Genomic DNA, 23,837 nt, shown 5'->3' with positions numbered 1-23,837 from the left:
ATTTGATTGGAATTAATGTGGTTAAAATGGATTCTTATGGTAGTTGTTTTTTGTTGAATTATTTAGTGAAATTGTTGGTTAACATAAAGTGCATTTATATAGTTTTTGGTGTTGCTATATTCAGATCAACCTAACCTACCAACATTTTTATTTAATTAGACATGTGAGGAAAGAATTATGGTGGATGCACTTCTTCTTCCTCAACCTATTCAATTCAGCTGCATTCTGGAGTTGGATAACCAACTTTATGTGCTCAACAATGCTGTCTACCTCATTAACACGTAAATAATGTTTGATTTTATTTTTAACTTGTTTTGAGGTGTTTTGTGAAGATAGAGAGAGAAAAACAAAGATAAATAAAAATAAGTTAGGGATAGTGTGTATGTTTGGATTTATTTTTGGAGATAATATAAAATAAGTATGGTATATTTGATGTTGGATAGTGGGGAGACAAAAAGTACTGTTCATTGTCAAATCATGTCTATTTTATATATATTTATATATATATGTATGTGTAAAAATATATATAATTTATTTAATTGTGAGTGATTAAAATAAATATTATTTTTTAATTAATTATTTTTTTTGGACAAAAAGTAATTAGAACTGTTTTAAAATAATAAAAAATATATCCAAAACTTATAAAACCAAACAAGACAAACATACACTATATTTTGGCCCATCTCAAAGATGTGTCAAAATTGAAACCAAACATACTGGTAATTTTTGTGTGTATATAATAAAATATGTGTTAAATCTCCTAAAATAATTTCAGTGAATTACAAACATAAAATTTTATTTAAATAGTTTTTATTATCTATTTTTTTTTTCAAATCTATACTATTTATTAAGAAAGGAATTCGTGAATTAATTAGTATGATTAGCAAATTATGAATTGCCTAAAATGCTTCCAACGATATTTATTTCTTCTATGCAAATCAATTTTTTATTAATTAATATATTTTTATTTATATATAATTAAAGTTAATTATTTATATTAATTTAATTGTTCATATGCATTGAATGTGCATAATAATTAAATATTTGCAAATTTTCATTTTTTTTTGGGTTTTCTCTTATTATTATTGTTTTTGAGAAGCCCTACTGGAATCCAGCTGACAGAACACACAGTCACGGTCAGTGTAGTGTTTCTCTTATTTCTGGGTGACATCTCTTGCTGCCACGTGTCCATGAAGCCTTCCTTCCATGCCCTCGCTCGTCACCCCATCAAAACCCCACCTCCCATCTCTTCCCCTCCTCCCTACACCATCTGTGGTTCTTCTCTCTCTCTCTCTCTCTCTGTCTTTCTCTCTCTAGAGGAAGAAAGAAAGAAAAAGAAGAGCAGAGCAAAACAACAAAATCATAACAAGAAAATCTCTCTCTTAATCTCCGTTCACCTAAATATAGCGCTCTTCCAAAATTCTTCCGCTCTCTCTCTCTCTACACACACACATACATATACGTACAACAGCGTATATATACACACCGTTGGTTTTTGCCTTCACCAGAGTTGATCTTGATTTTGCTGCATTGTTTGGGTACAATGAAGCTTAAGCACCCCTCCAATTCCGCCTCCCAAACCCTGACATCCTCCGACACGCGCATGCTCGTCCGTGAGACGCTCCGCATCAGCGCCAACCTTGCCTCGGCGCCTCCGCCATCGCCCGCCGCGGGGGCTGTGGCGCCTCAGGACCGGACTTTGCTCCAAGATTCTAGCTTTGGTGGGTTTGTGGAGGATCAGTTTCTCGATTCGAGCTTGAGGTTGATTTGCTGCGAGGAGATCGATGGTAGACGGTGGCAATACTTCGCGGAGAATAATATTAGTGTCAGGAGTGGTGGTTCCAAGAAATTGAAGAAGAATTCTATCCGCGCTGTTAGCTTGCAGAGTCCTCAGGCCCCCATTGATGTCGGTATCTTTTATTAAGTGTTCTTGTTCTGTTTTCCTTTTCTTCCTATTTCTTTTTCAACTGTCCGCATTGGTTTCATTTGACAAAATATCCATGCATTAAAACCCTTAAATTAATTAATTGTTCCCAATCTAACTTATTTTGGAACATTTAGATTTGGGTTCAGGAGCTAAGTGAGAGATCCAGCGCAACAAGATAGAAAGTTGAAAACTTGTTTGTTTTGGCTGTTCTGTAAAGTAACCAGTTTGGCTCTTGCAGCTAATAAGTTGAAGTGGTAATGTTGTTCTTATGTTATACAAACATGCAATATGCTAATCTCTTAATGAGACAAACTTGTGATTGAGCTGGTTGAGTAACTTATTCGGTCTCAATATTAAACAGCTGATCGGTCGCAGCATTAAATACATGAATGAAAGGAGCTTTGCTTAACTAGAATGTTATGTCTGTTCATGTATGCGCACGTGCGAGGCCAAGCATAAATACTCAGCCACCTGTCCACATACACCTACTAAAAGTATTTAAAAACTGGAAAAGAGAAAAAGAGAAATAGCAAGAATTGAAACTGCATGACTAAACTATTATTCATCAGTCACCAGTTGCATTGTCATCTTCATTTTTCTTTTGTTGTTTATGTGGTCCAGGAGTTGATGGCGTTTATAAGATCCTATGTCGTCCCAGAAGGTTTTCCAGACAGTGTCACTCCTTCTTATGTGCCATACATGACATGGAGAGCTTTAAAGGTACCCTTCTAATGTACTAATGGTACCAAGGTGCATTCGCATACAGCATTGAGTGTGTTCTGTTACTAGTAGTTCAACTGCTTAAGTAGGTGCTGACTGTTGTTTTGGTTGTAGCACTTCTTTGGCGGAGCAATGGGTGTTTTCACAACGCAAACACTCCTAAGTTCTCTAGGAGTATCCCGAAACAGAGCTGCACCAGGTGCTGTAGCTATCAACTGGATTCTCAAGGTATGCATCATATGAAACCTTACTATTGCATTTTGGAGATATTAGTTGACTAGTTGCAAGATATTGTGTGTTGTACCTTGGTTGCAACTGTGTGAAAACTTGAGAGTTTTAAGCCGACTATTGAAGCATAAGTTGAAGTATCACCTATGTGGACGCAATGGGATCTCATTATTTACTTCTGAATTACATTTCTTCATGATAAAGTACATAATGAAAGTTGTTGGATTCGATCTGCTCTTGTTCATGAAGGAATATATGCTGTGTTACCTAGCATACGAAATGCATAGTTCTGCATGCCAATTTTCAAGTTTTGATCAATGCTCTAAATTCAGTTGCCTCAAATCTAAACTTAGAATGTAAAATATGGCCACTTATAGGATGGCGCGGGACGGGTTGGGAAGATGCTTTTTGCTCGGCAGGGAAAGAAATTTGATTATGATCTAAAGCAGGTAATAAATTGTTAAATTTGGTGCTCTGAAGAGAAAGCAGAGTTTTATGATGTTGTCCGATACAATTCTTTATCTTCTCATATTTTGAACTTCGTTCAGCTTAGGTTTGCCGGTGATCTCCTAATGGAGTTAGGAGCTGGAGTAGAGTTGGCAACTGCAGCTGTTCCCCATCTATTTCTTCCATTGGCATGTGCTGCCAATGTGGCTAAGGTAGTCTCGTTTACTGTGCTTTTCATTTGTCAGTATCTAGGAAGGCTGAGAAATTAACTTCATACATCCATCTTGGTTTGCTTAAAGAATGTTGCTGCGGTGACATCGACTTCAACTCGAACCCCAATCTACAAAGCTTTTGCTAAAGGGGAAAATATTGGTGATGTGACTGCCAAGGGAGAATGTGTGGGAAATATTGCTGATCTGGTACGCTTTGTTCAATCAAGATACATTGTTTACGATCTCTAAATTCTATTAAATCTCGCCTCATCAAGCAAACTGGTACCAGAAGCTCTTTCATGCATAATTTTGTAACATGAAGTGACATGGTTTAGTAACCTGCCTTTCTGGAAAAAAAGCTATGTAACAGTGACTTGATTGTCCTATATTATCGCACCATCTCACTCTCATCCCAACGTCTTCACCTTCAGATTTAAGGCTCACAAGTAAAATCTAGTGACTCTAAAGGATTTCGTGTGCCTAGGTTTATCTTACATATCGATCCACAAAGCTATAAATCGTCTTGCTTCCTATCTCCTGTTTGAGCAATTCGTTTGCATTTTAGTTGGAACTGATTACCATTACTCTTTCTTGTGAAGCTTGGTACTGGACTCAGCATTCTGATTGCCAAAAGGAACCCATCCCTGTTCACCACTTTTGCTCTGCTTTCATGTGGATATGTGATGAGCTCTTATCGAGAGGTTGGATTATGCGAATATATCAACCCTTCCTCCTTCCTTTTCCTTTGTAACTCTTATGTTTGTTTATCTTAAAGTGTTGATGGAAACTGTGTATATTGTATCCTTTCAGGTGAAATCTGTTGTTTTGCATACATTAAATCGGGCACGATTCACTGTGGCAGCAGAATCCTTCCTGAAGACAGGTTGGAACAAGTGCATTCTTTCTGCTTCTTCTTCTTTTTTCCTCTCTCCCGCTGGCGTGTGGTCTCTCATTAGGCTAAAAGAAAATGTAGACGGCCCAAATAAAGGGACTTAACATGAGGGAAACCTGAAGCATGATTGTTTTCTGTTACCATTGACAAAGTAACTTGACGGCATGATTGTAGTGTAGTTGTAGATGAACTATGGAGGTGGTTCATGATATAGCCATTACCAACATTAGCTATGTTTTATGGCTTTATAGAGTGGCTAAACTTGCATTTCTAATCTTGAAATTTTGAGAGCTCATTTACCAGTATAATCACTTTTCAGCAAATCTAGGTGAGTCTGGAATTTGCCTTCATGTTGGAGAAAGTAGGGCATGATTTTCTTTTGCTTTAACAACGGTGAAAGATATTAAAGTCTTTCTGATTCTTTTGTTTGTTGTATTCTTCATTTTTCAGGGCGCGTTCCAAGTTTGCAAGAGGGAAATTCAATGGAAAATATTTTTGTTCCCCCATGGAAACAACACAGACCTATTGTTCTTGGTACTTGCAAATACATGTCTATCTTTGTCTCTCTTTCACACAGCCTTTCTGAATGCATGCACATGCACGCTTGTTTGTCATCTTACTACTATTGCATTTATGGAGATTATAGATTGATCAAGAATAAATTCTGATGTTTTGCAGGGCCAAGATTTAAAGAAGCATTCCAAGACCCTAATTCATACCTTGCTGTGGAGCCCATTTTTGAGGTGTATTACTTATTACTGGGAAATCATACTGATGTCAAGCCTGTATCTTCCCCTAATCTGCATGTGTTAATGTTCATGGATTTCCACTTGCATTACATTTGATGATTTATGTGTGCATAGTTTTGATTGCTTAAAATTCTCTTACCGTGACTTACAAGTTTTTATCAATTTTCTTGATGACAGAAAGAACGATACATCATTACATATAATCCTTCAAAGGGAAATATCTATGCCTTGTTCAAGGATCAAGCAAAGTCTGATGATATACTGAAAGCAGCTTTTCATGTGAGATTGTGGACGTGATTTTCTTATACTCAGCATTTTTGTAAGTGTTCCTTGCTGAGATCACCTTGCATTACAGGCTCATGTGCTTCTTCACATCATTGATACCTCCAGTCAGGACCAAGCTACCTATAGAAAGAGAGATCATGATCCTTCAGCTGGATTGCCAACATTGGGCGACCTTCAATCACATATTGCAGAATCGTATAAGATGGTATCAGCTTTATATGGGCCTTTTAAAAACAAAGCTAAAGATCAGGTACTTGTTCTCTTCTTAACCAAGCATTTTGGAAATTGAGATGAGCTATTGAAATTATTCGGGATGTACTACACTAGATAACTGTTTTATAATATGCTCATTAATTCTTTGAGTGAAACCTATTGTCTTTGAGGCAGCCACATAGCATAATGAAGTATGGAGATTGGCTGCTAATCTTGAAAAATGGATTAAATCTCATGGTGAATTCTGCGATGATTCACACATTAAGGGGGTGTTTGGACGAGCTTATAAGCTCTTTGGAACAAGTTATAAGATGTCGAAAAGTGTGATAATTTTTTTTTTTTTTTGAGAAAGAGCTTATAAGATTTAAAAAATAAGTCGTTTGGAGCTTACAAACTTCTTTGAAAAATAATACTGTGAGTAGTTTGTAATTTATTTTTGAGATTTTAACAAACTCCTTCAATTATGATCATACTAATGACAAAATTGTCATTATTAACATCTTATAAGTTCTGTAATTTATAAGTTTTAATCAAGTGTTTATTTTTAATAAGATATAACTTTTTTATAAAGTCTAAAAATATCTTATATTATGAATGATGTTATAAGATGTTTTAGATAAGGTTAACCAAACACCCTTGAACTTAAGGTGACTTAGATGGTTTCTCTGGAACCTGAAAAGCTTCATTTATGTGTCCTTCAACACTTTTGATCATGCAAGGATGCAGAGAAACTTCAAGCCAAAAATGTAGTAGTTTGTGAATGAGATCTTCAATCGTGTGTACCATATCACACAGATATAATGGAAGAGGGGAAAAGAAAATTCATTTCATGTTCTGTTGACTTTGGAAGTAAACGAAAGAAATTGCTTGTTATTTATGAAAGATTATTAAAGGGCACACATTGATTGGAAAAGCCCTTTAAATGTGAGATGATCCACACTCTTTGTTCGTGACTCTAGTAAGTAGCTCTACAGCTAGTTGGTGATGGTATATACGAGTTCCTAAAACTGGGATGTCTACATGAGGAGAGAAGAGAGAGATTGGTTTGTTATTTAAATTTCTGGTCCATGCTGATGCTTATGACTATGTTTTCCTGCTTGCACCAATGGCTAATGGTTTTACGTTGTTCCAGGGGTGGGTTATGTCAGAATCACTACTTAATCCCGGCAGAGCTCGACTATGTGAATTAGTCAGATAATAAGATTCATGTAGGTCTTTAAATTTCTGTAAGAACTTGGAAGGATTGGAAAGATCTCTGGTTTACTCCCTTGTCTCTGAATTGACTTGACTATGCTTGGGGACTGGATACATAGGCAAGGCAATGCTGTGGCGGGATCAGGGAAACATGTTTTCCTGGTGCCAAAGAACCCAGTTTTCTGCATCGGACGCTAACAAAACTTGCTACTGGTGTTTGAACTGATGTGTAAGATCCTTAAGTGCCATGAAGGCACAGTGATAGAATGAATAGTCGACTAGAGTGGCCAATCAAATAGGTGCCGATTTTAAATTTGTCTAAGTATATCGTTGTTTTATCATATGCATGACTTGTCTGGTGCCTCAAAACCTCTTAATGGTGATGTATATTCAGTTTTGATATTTCTCATTTTCCTCCAATTTCTCTATGTTATCATGCATCCTTTTTGTAATACTCAAGTTATTCATCAACTACTGGCTGGCTTTCTGTTTGTTTAGTTAGCTTGCCTCCGGCTGATGATATCGCAGTCTTCCGTGTGATTCGCCTGTCTTGGTATATGAATGCCATTGCAGTCCCTTGTGACGATCGATTCTTGTTTCATCTATAGATTTCCTACGTGCTTCACTGTACCAACTCATCTGTATATGTAGTAGAGAAGAAAACGGATACAACTGGTTACGAACACCACGACATCCAATCTATAACCATACATCTTGACTGCATCAGTAAGTGGATCTCTAGATGCATTGTCTGTTCTAACTCTAGATTGCACCTCCACCTCCATCTGTCTATCGTAAATGTAAAACGCCAATACGGGAAGACGGCCATTTCCCATTTGCTCTCCTCTGTAGAGTTACCCCTAATTTTGATAAATCCATCGAATTGAAATCGAAATTTCATTATCTGAATTAATCATATTAATACTAACATAGTTATTTTGGACATATAATAACAAAATTCATGTCCTACGGTTGAATATGAATATACGTATACAAATTGTTTTATTTGTATATAATAATGATATTTATATTATAATTAAAAAAATAAAAACGAGAAATAGTTTTGGTATGAAAACCAAGCTACGAATGAAGACAAAATATATACGGTACGAGGTACTAATTATACCTACACGCCTACTCTACCATATATATACATATGTTTCAGTGCATGGATTTGTCCATGTTGTGGGATTGGTTAATTCTCGATGTAATAAATTTTTTTTGGATGTTTGAATAAGAAAGATCTACTCGAATTTTGACTTAAAATATTTGAATTTTTTTTAAAAAAAAAATTATCCAAACTCGAACAGGTCATGCCAGGAATCGAACTTTCCGACCTGAACCTCAACCCCTTGTCATAAAACACTTAAATAACAAATTCAAACACATTCTAGGTCCAACATTCTGATTGAAAAACTCAATTCATATGAATTTGTATCACATGGACTGCTACTGATTGAATTAACAAATGATGATATCATCACATGTTGTCCAATAACTGATAACTCATGTGAATTTATATTCATATGTGTTTGCGATATTTATATATATATATATAAATAACTTATAAAAAAATGTGTTAGGGATGAGTAGTCTTAAATTGGCAAACATATATCAGTTAGGGACCACAATTTTATTTACTATAGATATAAATATGAGCGTTGTAGTTCGCTTGGCCTTAAGTAGGTGCTGAAATATTAAGACAAAACGCATCACTGAAAAAGACACAATACATGCGCTTTTAGTTATATGCATTAAAGCTGCTACATCACCCTGGAACACAATTTTAACTCCTCTCTCAAATAAAAAATTCCAATACTTTATTCTATTTTTTAAGAAAAATATTCTGCTTTTAAAAATTTCACACCACTAATTTGAAACTCATTGTTTAAAATTTCAAAATTCATTTCAACAATTAATAGAACTAACTACTAATAATTCTACTTTCATGGTAGGAAATATATTGTTCAGAAAGTTGTAATTTTAGCTGCAAAGTTCGTGGAAGAAGTTTACGACTATTACCTAAAGACGAGTTTTTAAAAAAAAATTATTTTATAAAAGTATAAGTTGCGAATTATACAAATACTTATTTTAATTTATTTTTAACAAAAAAACTAATAAGTGTTCAAAAATAAGAATTTCCAAACACCTCTTAATTAATTAATATTTAGTGTAAGAGAGAGTAGAAATGATTTTGATGCATATTTTGGGTAAGGATGTGATGTGAAAATTAGGCACTAAATTGATGAATGTTGGCTAGTGAATAGTGAGCATCCACTATCACAAATTATTGTTATCATAAAGGACGAAAACAAGTAATTATTAATCATATGATCTACCTATAATTTCATCATTTTTTCCTTTAACATCCTCAATCTTTATTCCACTTAATACTTTATTTAAACAAAAATAGAGCTAGGGGAGAAAAATTACACTTGCATTTCTAATATTCTATACAAGATAAAATAACATCAAATTTATAAATTATATCTATATATATATGTGTGTATGTGCACTCAAAACAAAAAAAATATTACATGATTAAGTAATATTACATTTATCGTATTATTAATGTATTTATAATTTAAAAAGAGTGATCAACCACATAATAAGATCCCTATAATATGATTGATATAGTATGAGGGTCTTGATTTAATAAGAAATTTTCACATGCACACTTGTACACATATATATATATATATATGTATAAAATAAGAATATATATGTGTACCTAGAGATCCTTGAAGAGTGTGCAAATCCATTCTAAACTTGAATAGATTGAACAAAGAGGAATCAAATCCAATCCAAGTCATGAGACCTAAAACCCCAGTTTCCAATTAACTACATTACAACTATAATTATTGCAAAACATAGTAAAACAAAAACCTACTCCTAAATGCAAGATCCAAGGATGCAAAACCTCAAATCTAACACATCCCACAATATCCCAAGAACAAATGTAGTAAAACCTAAAATAAATAAGGTAAATTAAAACCCAAAAGGCAACTAATACATTCTTCCTACCAACCAAGAAAAACATTAATAATACCCCAATTTCATTTCATGATGATGAGGAGTTGTGGTGATGGAATGGATCTGTAATTAAACTTGGTTTTGAGGGTTGGAGTGATTAAGGTTCTTCTTGGCAAGATTGTGCTTGTTGTTGTGCATCCAAACTTTGAGGACTCTTCTCTTGACACCAACTTCTTGGCAGAACTGTTGCACTACAGATTCCTCTTGCTTTTGTATTTTCCACCCAACTTTCTCAGCAAAGCTCAGCATTTTCTCCTTTTGCTCCTGAGTGAATTTTGTTCTGAACCTCTTCTTCACCACCGGAGTTGGCCTCACCACCACCCCACCACCACCGCCGCCGCCGTCCTCGTGCTCGTCTGACTCGGAGGGAAGAGAGCCGGCCATGTTGTAAGACATGATCATCTGATGGGGTGGGACTGGTCTTGAAGAAATCAATGGTGCACCATGATGATGATGATGATGGTATGCTAATGCATTGTGATGGCCGCCCATGAAGAGCTTCCTCCCCATTCTTGGATTTGGGTAGCAGCCATCACAGGAAGAGGGCTCACCTTCAACTTCTTTCCTGTGGAAGTTTCTATGGCAGTTGCAGGCTGAGCATGTGAGGGCTTCCAATGTGCCTTCTTCACCACTGGGCATGAACTCACCACATCCATCAGTGGCATTCCCGCCCATGGATGCTGCATGGTTCTTGAGGCATTCCCTGTACCTCACCATCTTCTTGAATGGGAGATGTTCGTGGTCATGGTCATGGTCGTGTTCATGATCATGAGATATGGGGGGCCCATTTGAAGGGATTTGATGAGGAGGACCTCCTCCTGAAGAAGGGATGATGTGGGATGCAGGATCATGATGATGGATCATGTGACCATGCCCATGATGATGGATCATGCTGTTCAGTGGGATTGGCATCTCATCACCTTCTTGATGACTTGGAAGTTCCATTAATTCTCACACACTTTCTGTTTCCAGTGTGTGTGTGTTTCTTGTTTGGAGACCAAAAGGAGGAACAAGACAGGATGGGGATTAGAGGGACTAAAAAATATGATTAAATTAAAAGTGATGGGCTGACTTAAGATTTGATATGTTTTCTTTTATTTCCAAGCAAGGTGCTGTGTCTTTTGTAATTATCTTATAATAATTGTCCGCTCTTTATGAAACAAACATATAATACTACAAAAAACACTTGACACACACACACACACCCCTCATTTGTAGTCTGAATTAGGACAGAATTAAAGATGGAAACCAAAATTACAAGAAACAACATTTGAGTTCAAAATGAGCAAATACTGAACCTGTCTTTCTCTTTCAACAACACTTGTCTATCCATGTTTCTTGAAAAGGAAACTACTCACTCTTGGAGAGAAGGGGTAGTAGTATCAGAACTCACACAGTTTCTTTAAGTGTGTTTTGCCTGAAAGAGAAGACAGTAATGTCAAAGGTTAGCATATGGTTGTTGCAACAGAGGTAGACAACAATGGAGAAAGTAAACATTAGCACTGGAAAGAAACAAGGAAAAAGAAAGAGAAAAGTGGGAAGAAAGACATCATATATATCATCATCATCATCATCATGTGTAGTAAATCAGAGGTAGGTTTAATTCTTGAAACACTACCACTACTACTACTGTAACTCAGGTTCCTGCTCAAGTTAAAACCACTTCAATCCCAAAACACAAGATGTAAATGAGAAGGGTTCATTTGCTTACACCGAGAAAATGGAGCTGTCTGGAATTTGTTTTCTTAAAAAAAGTGTAACAATTGGGGTGATGAAGAAGAAGGTCTAGAGAGAGAGAGAGAAGGGCTAAAGGAGAGAGTTTTGCATTCTGGTTTGGGGAGTGAATGAAGCACTAAACATGAGCTTATAGCAGTAGTGAGAGCTCAAAGATTAAAGGGTTGAGAGAGAGAGATGAAAAGAAAAAGCAATTTTTTTTTTCTTTTTTGTTTTTCCTTAGAGACAAAGAGGAATTCAGTGTGTTTAGGGAGGGAAGAAATTAAAGTGGGGGGAGAGGTGTGCTTGCTTTGCTTGCACTACTACACAGGCATCAAGTTTACGCCATATAGAGAGAGAGAGAGAGAGAGAGGGAGGCAGTGGTGTCAGAGAGTGGAGAAGGACAAAGGTAGATGCACTGCTTGTAATTGTGTGTGCAAGAGAGAGATGAGAAATGTTGTCCCACATTGAAATTCTTGAAAAGAAATGAGGTTCAACATTAATTTTAGTAAAAGATGAGTTAAAGAAAGAACTCAAAAACCCGTGTAAAGGGAGACAAAAACTATATATACATAATCATGCTAATAAGCTTCAACTAAACTACTTACTATGTTTGGACACACCAAACCTCTTACCCCTCTTTTCTTTCTTCTTACACTTTGCATTTTTAGGCTCATTACTTAGTACTTGCATCAATTTCCCAACACTTTTTAATATTTACATCCCTACTCCATATCTAACCTCATTTTCTGTAGTTACAGAAATTATCCATATCAGCAAAAAAACACACGGAGGTTGACGTTTCTTAGAGTATTGTAGGTGTAATTTTTTAAAAAATATGAGTGATTCGTATAAATGATATCGACGTTTTTTAATGAGTGTATATATAATTTTTTTAAAGGTACGTATGAATGGTTTGTATAAATAGAGCACAAGTTAATTAGAGGGTGGAGATGAATATATTCCTAAATTTAATCTTTTGTGGCATATCATCCTTACGTGCATATAATATATAATCTTTCATATTTTAAAGTATAAACAAAACACATTTTTTTAGAAAAAGAAATAAAAAAAAACATTGTTGTAGTAGTGTTAAAACGACGTCGAGCCCCTTTTGTGAAAAAAAATAAATAATTACAATTGATTTTTAAACTTATCTAATTAGAGATGTAACTATTATGTTTAAAAATTAATACAACGCTGACGTTCGTTTATAAATATAGAAAATCTTTTTTTTATATATAAATATATAGAAAAAGTAGGAAATGGGGAGTGCAAAATCTTGAACATGCAAAGCTTTAAGTGTGTGTCATTATGTCACTCATGATATAGTTACACCTATAATTAATGCAAAACTACCCACATAAATACTAACATTGACCAATGCATATATATATATATATATATATATCTCGTGTCCTCATTAATTATATATATTTTTAATTATTTTTACAAATCAAAATTAATTACCTATGTCTACTACCATTTTCCACATGACTTATTTAATTTATTTTAATGCAAGACCAAATTAATATTTCGTCCTTTTTGAGGTAATTTATTACTAGTGGACGTGTGTGTGTGTGTGTGTGTTAACCATTTAGATATTGGGGGTGATAAGATTATATTGCATGATGGGGTCATGTGTGGAATAGGACAATGCATGATGAGGAAGTTTTATTTATGATGTGTTATTCTGTGTTTGGTTGGACATTCAAACTCTTGCTTGTTTAGGTTTATTTGTTGCATAATTGATTATATAATATTAAGAAAAAGTTAAAATACGTTTCGCTCCCACTTATATACACAAGCGTACGTAATTGTGTACCCATCCCGTAATTTAAGAGATGGAATACACAATCATCCGTACATACTATGTTCGATATTTCAGTATCACGATCTGAATACACACCAACTAAATAAATTACTGTAATGTAGAGTAGATAGTACTGAATTATATCCTGTATAATCAACCCAGCCAAACGAGACCTTAATGTTTTAAAAATATAGAAATATTGCTATGGAATACATGATATATAACTAAAGGCTTGTGATGAATCATTTTAGCAACATAATTTTCAAACTATAAATAAAAGAATAATTGGTGAATCCATTTATTTATATATCCATTGTTTGAAGCAAATCATTATGCATATATAGATAAAATTACAAAATTAGTCCCACATTTTAGGATTATTTCATATTTTACCCCACACTTTACGGGAATCGGGATTTACAATAAAACTGCACGTTTTGTTAAAAATTGCAAAAAGAGTCCAAAAAAATTACAATTTTTAACAAATATGGTGTTAATTTTAAAATCTCAAAACATGTGGGATCAAGTATAGAATGACTCAAAATTATGGGACTAAGTTTGTAATTTTGCCTGCATATATATATATATACACACACACACACAATGAAGAGTATATTAATGCAAGGACAGAAATGCAGCATAGGGAAGCATATGTGCAGGTGTTTTAGGTGAAAATAGGAGACACAGCCTGTTACCTTATTTCTTCTCCATACAGACTTACTCAACATGAACAACCATTCATCATTTTTCTTCAATTTTTCACTTTTATTTTTCTCTTATAAAAAAAAGAATAAATAAATAATGTGCATGTGATGAGAATAGAATGATCATCATGTCCTCTTGGAATGCAAGCTTTCTGCACATTTCTTTTTTCTCAAAAGAGCTTTTGTTTTTATTTTCGTAGAATTTACTTTTTTGAATTTATCATCATATTTATTTGCTTTTATTTTTTATTCATAATTCTTGTAATTGATAAATAGGTTTAGATCATGATTCGGGTCGGACATTCAGGTAGGGTATCCTGATCGGGTAGTTGGGAACTTCAGAAGAGAAAGAGATCATTAAATATGATGGGAAATCTCCAACTAAAACCCTGCGATGTTTAAAATCAGTTCGTGAGATCAGAAATAAATATTTAATGAAGTTGTTGGATATATTTATAGGACCGGATCTGCCCACTTATCTGGTCCACATGGCCTAATTCTAAGTTATTGGATGTCAGACAGATCAACATCTCAAAAGTTGGGTCTCCACGTCTGGTCGAATCAGGTTAGACCCGACCCCAAATCCAAATAAGAAACACACGAATCTTCACTTTAAATAGGAATTTTGTTTTTATGGGGAGGGGTTGTTTTGGTCTTTTTCACTCTTAATTTGCTAGATCTTTGTCAAATCAAGAATTTGAACGACGACGAGAACAAAAAAATATTTATGTGAAATAATATAAGCTTGTGAAAATGTATATTTTTCTACATATATATATAATACTCTATATATGTAAGTTTATTTTTTCTAAACAAAATTGTATTTATATGATTTTTGCTATATCATTTATTTTTTTATATTTTAGGAATGAATTAAAATGCACTCTAGAATCATGATTAGTGCACGTGTGTATTTTAGGTCATAATTGGTTCTTCACATATACGGTATAATTCCTGTATTTCCACCACTTATATACGATCTTCTGTTTGCATACTAATATGACCTACCGTCAAGATGAGTAAAGTACGTAGAAGACATACATACGGTCGAGATGAGTAAAGTACGTAGAGGACATAAATTTGACTTTTTTCTCGAACATAAATTATGTACGTAGGGAAAAAAATTAAATATTTGAATATTTTTATTTTTTCAAATACATTTGGCACATGCATGTAAGTCACGATATTCTATTACTAATTAATATCTTATCTTATCTTATATTATATTACATATATATATATATATATATATATATACTTGACAAAAATTTCATAATCACAATATATATGTGGAGGAAAACATGAAATAGTATAAAAATTTTAGCTAGAGTACTATCCAAGCTGCGTGAAGTACATGTTTTTAATTTTGAAATTACTAAACTGTCCTTGGTCCAAGACATTAGGGGGTTCTGAATTATTTATTTATTTATTTTGGTTACATAAATGGAAAAGTACGGGCAACACCCATAAATCAGTGTGTGCACCATTCCGTATTGGTTAGGGTCTTTATTACTAATTTACTGTCGTAAAAAAACAATGTCTATCCATTTGAGAGTCAATAAACAGATACATTAAAACGTACGTAGAATCGTATAAATATTTTGACAAAAAGTCGAACCCACACACAACATAGGTGTGACAACGTGCAATTTAAAACCTTAATCACTTGAGGACAAGAAGAAGTGGGTTAGGGTTGTGATTTAGTAGTACAACGCTGGTACTGGAAGCAGCAATTAATTCTTCACATTATATCAGCCAAAGGGAGTTTGTTAGAGTCAGGCGGGGAATTGCTCATCCTCATTATTGCACTTATTTCTTGATTTAATGCTCTACTACCACTCCAATTAAAAATTTTAGGGATAATTATACTTTTCTGTCATGAAATACGGTGTAATTACATGTAAATTTTTGAAATATCTCAGTTCTCATGCAGCATCTGCTTATTTTTGAAATTCTTTTGCTAATTTTATCCTAATATTTATTTAATTTTATTTAATTCTAATAATATATATAATTTTATGATATGACTAGAACATTTAAAATAAAATAATATATATAATAAAGAAATTATTTATACATACAGGCATGGATTGAGGTGGGTATGGAGAATTTATTAGAATGGGGAAATGGGGGATACAACAAATTAAGATACCAAAATGGTTTGATGTGAAGAGAAAAAACAAGAATTGGGAGTATATATCCAGGGATAGTATATTCTTGATTTGATTGTACATATCTTTATAAAAAAGGGAGTGATTTAGAAAAAAGAAAATAAGAGAATGGGAGGTGGGATTAAGTTATCCAACTCACTTTATTCTTCATTATCCCATTCCTTTATTCCACAATCCACCATATGATCCCCTACATACCATCTAATTTAAAGACTCTTTTGGTTTCTTGTCTTCACTCTCTCTTGTCCCATTTCCCTCCCACACCTCTTCAGATTCTGATTCAATTTTCTTTTTTTTTCTTTTTTTAATTTCAAATCCTATTATATTTATTATTATTTTGTTAATTATTATCTTTTTATATATGTGTATATATATATATATACATATTAAGTAGAACAAATTAAAATAAAAAATTCAATCTGCTTCGCACTGCCTCTCTCTCTCTCTCTCTCTCTCTCTCTCTCTCTCGGAGTGTTCTTTGAAAATCGATTGTTGGCGGTAATTGATTGCAATATCTACTTAAAAATATTATGGTCATAATCAATGATATCTTAACCTAGTGGTTAAGTTTAAAGTCTCATGGATAAATTTAAGGTTATAAGTTGAAATCCCGCTAAACATGTGGATGTTTTTCTTATTTTACGGCTGCTTCTATGAGGAAAAAAAAAAAAAAGGGAACATTACGGCCACAAGTCCGCCCCAAAAGAAAATGCAAAAGAAAAGGCTTAATAGCTTTAGAGTATTTATAGGGTTAAATACTCAAATTTATATAGATCTACGTATCAAAATCTCCGTATTTTAAGTATTATAGAATACATGGCGAAGGTCAGATGAAAATATACGAATCATTGATCTTATTTGGATATTTAAAATTTTGTAGAGGTATTTTTTTCCTTTCATATTATAGGTTTTTGAAATTGAAAGGCGAAAAAACTAAATAATATTTCACAAAATAATTATTAAAAATAATTGAAAATTTCATTTAAGATGCACCAAGAAAGTGTTGTTTAGCATTCCACAATAGTATAGACATAACATAAATGACAAATTTCAAGAATGTGAAAATGTAGTGCTTTAGTTTGAGGAGGGACATCAACATGCGACATACCCCAATCCCATCACTGCCATCCCAAATTATATGTATGTATATATTCAATGACCAGATGAGTGTCTTCTACTGTTTTTACCCTTCAAATTTAACTTTGTCCCTCTAAAAGACAAGTTTGATTCCCCCCCCCCCACCCCCCCAAGCTGAAAAAAGTTTGAGCATCCTATGTTGCCTTAAATATTACTCTTTCTTAATTATCTTATGAAGAATTCTGACTCAAGTCAAGTTGGTTTAGATCTAATACATTTGTTATGTGATTGATATTCAATTTAAGAAGAGTGTTTGAGTGGTTTAATTTAGTCAAAATCTCTAACCTGAATAAGTATTTTCATGATTCTCACTTTTCATCTTATTTATTAGGTTTCGCTTAGGAGATTCTGTCAGCATTATGTTTTTCAAAGTTCTATTATATACATACAACGTTAATTTCACCTTTGACTTCTTTCAAAATTGCATAATTACAATCTACTCCAACAACTTTTGAGAATTTCATTTAGACCCATCCAAGAATTGCTTCGTTTTCAGTCTTGTGAGTTTAAACGAAAAATGCTGAACCCACTAAAAGATATAAATGAATTTTCAATATACAATCGGCAAACGAAGAGAAATATACAATCAGACAGATTTCCTGAAGATAGATATAGGTTTATGAGAAGCAATTAAGTTGGTTTAATTTTGAGCCCGGAAAGTGGAGGGACGTCAACTCAAATTTGGTCTATATATAATGTAATAATAATATTTATTAATTACAGTATATATATATGTAATAAAGCAAGAAAGGAAAGGCAAACAGAAGCAGCAGCTATCTGCAGTCTTAGTTTTAATATATAGTGTGTGATGGAGACAACCTTTTTATCAGAAAATTATGGTCTTGGAAAACATGCCATGCCAATCATCATGATTTCATTTGGACAAAAGGCATACAGCTAAACAAAATTGTGTTTATGTATATATGCAGATTTATATACTTTTGCTTTAGGTATCTTTCTTTTATGTTTAAAAGGGCTACGGAGGGGTTTGGTTGATGTTGATGATCATTTCTCACGCCCAAATTTGTGTTTGTCACCCACTAAATATTCTTTTCTTTTCCTAATCATAACTATTTTGTCAACTTCTGCATACACATGCTATGCTTTTTCACTCACTCCTCCTTTGAGGTTGTTTCTCTAAATTTTCGACATTTATTTGATCCCACATGTCATATGTCTCGTCATTTGGTGTTATCTGTGGGAACGGCAATATATAAAACGCTTTTCAAAGACAACATGCATTTTGAAAGACAAAATCATGAGGTTCATGAAGTCAAAGTAAGAAATTTATGTAAAACGGCTTTAAAAAATAAAATTATTAAGTTCATAAAATCAAAAAATAATAAGTCGAAGAAATAGTGAATATGATTGAAATTAAAAAATAATTATATGAATATTTAGTGATTGTGTACAAGGAATTAAAGACATACCAATTTATGTCTAGTATCTATCTAGCATGACCAACACAACTTTATAGTGGTTGACCTTTGAAAACATATTGAAGTACTCATTAATTCATCCATACTACCTAATTCTTTTGTTTTTTTATATATAAGAAAAATAGCAATTAATTAAAATTTGAACACCATTATTATTATTATTTTTGTTTATATCAATCTTAAAAAAAATTATTTATAATAATTAAATTAAATTAAATTATTTGATACTTAATTTAAAAATAATATAGTTAATTAAATATTAGGTAATTGAGCTTAATTGCTTCCTTTTCTATGTATTTTGAGCTTAAAAAGTTTAAATAAGTTTGAAAAATAATAGATTTGAGTCGTTTGGACATATTTACGCCTTTATATATAAATATACTACAAATTTTGGACCCGCAATCTACACGAAATTAATTTGTGTATTAATTTCACATGCATGTTCATTCTTGTGACAATATTAAACACCAGACATCATAACATCATTAATAAATAACTTGTTTAGACACCTAATAATTGCTCATTTTTCATTAAGTAATAATTTAAATATTATTCCGATGACAATTATATGTTAATCCAAACTAATCATGGGATCTAACGAGGTTTTTATGTTTGTTTTTTAATGGATTTGTTGGAGAGATTCTAAATAAAAAGGTAAATTTCATTAACGTGCACTCTTCTATAGAGTCAAATTTTGCACAAATACCACTATCGGGGGGGGGGGGGGGTACTGTAATTTTTCAAACCGCACAAAGTGTTTCTATAATTAGATCTAATTTCAAGAGTGTTGATTCATGGGTTGTGAATTATGATAAATGATAGGGTAAATTACAACGAGCTTCTGTGAGGCTTGTCATAATTATAAAATACTCCCTTATTGTTTAAAAAATTATAAATACCCATTAAAATCACGAATACCTCGTACAATGGGCTGTCACATTGGGTTATTTATAACTTTTTAAATAATAAAATATTTGTAACTATAACAAACTTCATGATCGAAAATTCATTATAATTACTGTAAATAATAATTATGAAGTTTGCATTTGGAGTGGGGGTGAAATCTACTGCAATCCATAAATGCGACTGGCAAGAAATTGTGTATCATATTTGTAGTTTGTTGAGTTAAAGAGTTTAGGCCTAATGGAAGAAGAAATTAGTGAGGGAGAAGGTGTCAGTATCACTCTGCTTTCAAACTTGAAACATTGCTTCACTGATTTTGACAATTCATGACCTGTGTTTTGTGTACAAATCCCTCCATGCTATCATCTCATGTTCTTCTTGTGGCTGCCTCTGTCTCCTTTCACCCCCACCCAATTCAAACCTTATGTGGAGCGAGAGAGAGTGTGTGTTTCTGGTGTTTTCTTCACATTTTGATTTTTTTTTCTCTGTGTACATATCATAATTATTCTGTTATATGCGTGTCGACCGTTGATATGTACGTATAATAAAAGATAGAACGACACGAACTTTTTATTTTGTTCTATCATGAATTGTAAGTTCTTTTACGAAATTATCGAGAAGAGTAGAGATTTCTTTCTTTTTTTTTTTTATTTTTTTTCAAATTGTGTGGAAGTGGAAATGATGTTCACTTCAGTTGAATTGGTCGGATCTAATATGACCACCCCAACTAAGAAACTCTGACCAATATGAGATGTTTTTGTGCAAAACGTTGTTCGGACATTGTTCAACTTGATTACATGAATTTCATCAAATTATACAAAGCTGACCTTTGTCAATCCACAAACTACAAGCACATGCAGTTGCGAGTTATATATTTATGGTAAGATCCGAATTCGTGATATTCAATTGAAAAACTAATTATTTAATGACTTAAACCATTGTGCTTGCAATAATTCATTTTCTCCAATATTACATACATAAATAGTCTCACTTTAAATTGTCTCATGTCCTTAAATGCAAATATACCAAATATTCACACACACACACACACATATTTTTCAATAATTTTGGAATAATTATTTTGATCAAATTAGAAGAATTATAACGGAAAAAAAAAAAAGTGTAGGCGTTGGGAACATTCTCTGAACTTTAAAAACTTTATCTGAAAGTGGGGTTTGTGAGAGACATTCTTGAAGGCAACAAATTAAGGCATGAGATTCAAAGCAACTTATAAGGACAAAAAAAACATACATAAAAAGACTATCTTTCCTTTTACACAATATATATATGTTTCATTTTCTCTTACCCCACCACCACCTTCTTCTCATCAATCATTCACAACCCCTAACCCCCCCCCCCCCTCCCTTTTGTTTGGGGGGGAAAAGTGGAAAAGTAATTTTGGCTTTGAATCCTCTCTTGTTTTACTACTTTATTTTTCTTCTATGAATATTCTTTTGTTTTAATGTGTCTTGCAAGGAATCACAAAAGAAACTTTAATGTTGCATTTAGTCATATCAAAAACACACACACACACACACACATATATATATATATAAAAGATGTTGTGGAGATAAAATTTAAACCCTTGATCTCAAGATTGCTATATGCAACGTAGCAGAGAAGAGGTCAAAACTAATAGGAAATGAGGATTGAATGTGCGTCTCTACTTCCAACTTCCAAGCTTACTTTAATATGATATAGGTTAAGTTTTATGTGCGAATCCCTTCTGCACATGTATCGTGTACATTTACTAGTTATTTGTTCTTCGACTCCAGGGGACTGTTGTCAGGTTTTGTAAATCTTACTAGGCTTCTGATGGTGTTACGTTGATGGGATCAGTACTTGTATTGGTATTCATGCTCATTTGATATGTTTGTAGTTGAACATGAAAGTGGGGACATGACGTGCAGAGGGTTGCCTAGGTCGCAACTATTGTTGCCCTCATCTTACTGATGAAGGATTAAAACAAAAGGAGTTGGTTGTCAAATTGGATTTTTGTGAGAATGATAATATGTTTGGAATAAATATAGAGACTTTATAAAACCACGTGTCCGACCCACTATCTTGCGTATTATTTTCTGAACCCACATGCTATGCAAATACCATTTCATTTATTTTCAATGTATTTATGTGAAATAAAAGATATTTCTAAAATATTATATGTAAAGAATAATATAAAGTTACTAAACAATTTAAATTTTTAATATATGTAAAGAAACAAATCCCATTTGAAGAATCTTAACTTTTCAAAAACTACAAAATTTACATATATAAAGAATTATATTTTTTCTTTGTCGATAATATTATTTAAGTGACAAGATTATTATTTTTGGAAGGTCCTAAACTCCTAGTATTTTCACTACTGAGTACTCTTTCATCTTGAAATTTAAGTTTAGGGATAATTATATTCCTCTCTTTTGATATTTGGTATAATTTCACGTAAACTTCTTGTGGTTTATTAAATTACATATAGCACTCCGGAAATTTATTTGTATTCTAACAAATAAGTCCCTCCGTTAGTCAAAATTCATCGAATTTGCTTATATTAACAAAAAATTCAGAAGAAAAATCTATATTAGTCCTTGGTTAACTTATTAGTGACTTATTGCAGGTCAAATAAATATTTTTATGACCAAATTGCCCTCATACGTCTTCACGCGTTAATGCATGTAAAGAGGTATATCTTCACTGTTATAAGGGTAGTTTAGTTCGAAAAAAATTGCTTAACATGCAAAGTCAGTAATCAGTTAATCGATGGCAGATATTAATTTTCATTCAGTTTTTTTTATTAATATCAGCAAATTTAGTGAACTTTAACTAATAGAGTGACTTATTTGTTAGACGAAACAAACTTCAAAGGTGCTGGATGTAATTTCTCAAATTACAAAAGATTTATGTGTAATTACACCAAACCTCAAGAAAGAAGACTGTGCATTATCCTTAAGTTTATCATGTCTACAATCGAACTGAATTTTAAATTTAAGTACAATATAACATTTATTTCTAACTCAATTCATCATTAAAACAAATCATAAAATCATCACAATGAATAGAAAAAGTAACTGAAATGCTTGATTGGGATCAATACTTTCAAACCCAAAAATAAAAGATAAAATTAAAATAAATTTGTTGTTATGAATTTGAAAATTTTAAATTTAAAGAATCATAAAAGAAAGTATTTCGAGACATGTTGTTGTGTTCCGGATTCCTATTTCTTGCTCCGATTGCTGTGCCAACCAGAAAACCAAACATTCATAATGTTATTGTTTTTTTCCTCAAAATTTGCACTAATTCTCACAGCCTTAAATTACAAAAATATCTCGATTTATTTTAAAAAATATGTACTTTCTTGGATCCCCACATCAATATCCCAAATAAAATTCTCAACTATTATTTTTAAAAAAAGTAATGTAAAAATATTTAATTTTTTTAATCGAAAATTAAATTAGAAATTGAATGTGTAGAAGAGATGAAGATGAGAATTAAAAAGAGGGAGAGATGGCATTGGCATGCAATGTAAAAGGACGTGGGTTAAAGGTGTGTTTGGAAAGCGGGAAAAAGGAGTGGAGCAGGGAGGGTGTTTTTAGTGATCCAATGCCAAGGAGAGAGCAGAGAAACAGACAGCCCCTCAATGAATGGAATTTGAATTCAATTTGTCAGCGCTTGCACCTTTTTTTTCCTTAAAGATTTGTTATTTAATTCAATGATTGGGTGCAAGTTAATAAACTCTTACACATCAAGATAATACAAGGCGTCGACACGGTTATTATGAATACATTTTTGTTTGACAGATTGCTTTATAGTTTTAGTGAACACGAGATAAGTCGTGAATTGGAGATTATTACATGAATGTTTATGTTCCTCATTGCCTAGAAGCATGCATGACTTAAGTAGTGCTCTTGGCTATCTCTGCGTGATAGCTTTTTGAATGTGGTCCACTATTCAACTTCAAGTTATTTTTGGGTAACTGTCAAGTAAATACATATGAGGCGCTTTTGATGGCAAAATGCATCAAAATATTGGATTTTTGTTGGAGATATTTTCTTTTATGAATATG

General features: G+C 32.9%; 2 protein-coding genes across 3 annotated transcripts; one reads left to right on the top strand and one right to left on the bottom strand.

The window, feature by feature from the left end:
• Positions 1 to 1,252: 1,252 nt before the first annotated feature.
• On the top strand, positions 1,253 to 7,276 carry RUS6 (root UVB sensitive protein (Protein of unknown function, DUF647)). The gene is made up of 13 exons (XM_011089314.3): positions 1,253 to 1,906; positions 2,549 to 2,647; positions 2,762 to 2,875; positions 3,253 to 3,324; positions 3,424 to 3,534; positions 3,622 to 3,741; positions 4,134 to 4,235; positions 4,345 to 4,417; positions 4,877 to 4,960; positions 5,105 to 5,169; positions 5,353 to 5,454; positions 5,531 to 5,710; positions 6,806 to 7,276. The coding sequence occupies exons 1-13, from the start codon at positions 1,544 to 1,546 to the stop codon at positions 6,869 to 6,871; spliced, it is 1,551 nt and encodes a 516-aa protein (XP_011087616.1). The 5' UTR covers positions 1,253 to 1,543; the 3' UTR covers positions 6,872 to 7,276.
• A 2,329-nt stretch (positions 7,277 to 9,605) lies between these two features.
• LOC105169048 (zinc-finger homeodomain protein 2) lies at positions 9,606 to 11,982 on the bottom strand. 2 transcript variants are annotated; one of them, XM_088883083.1, is made up of 2 exons: positions 11,519 to 11,982; positions 9,606 to 11,317 (listed from the first exon to the last, which is right to left on the bottom strand). In XM_088883083.1, the coding sequence occupies exon 2, from the start codon at positions 10,843 to 10,845 to the stop codon at positions 9,970 to 9,972; it is 876 nt and encodes a 291-aa protein (XP_088739209.1). In that variant the 5' UTR covers positions 10,846 to 11,317; positions 11,519 to 11,982; the 3' UTR covers positions 9,606 to 9,969. The 2 variants fall into 2 exon arrangements, with proteins under 2 accessions (XP_088739209.1, XP_011087615.1); XM_011089313.3 differs by having other exon boundaries at positions 11,612 to 11,982.
• Positions 11,983 to 23,837: the final 11,855 nt, after the last annotated feature.

This window comes from Sesamum indicum, linkage group LG8 (genome assembly GCF_026168435.1).
Source record: "Sesamum indicum cultivar Baizhima isolate 11 linkage group LG8, ASM2616843v1, whole genome shotgun sequence".
Taxonomy (NCBI): domain Eukaryota; kingdom Viridiplantae; phylum Streptophyta; class Magnoliopsida; order Lamiales; family Pedaliaceae; genus Sesamum; species Sesamum indicum.
The sequence above is the reverse complement of the archived record's forward strand: the minus strand, read 5'-3'. Positions and strand labels throughout refer to the sequence as shown.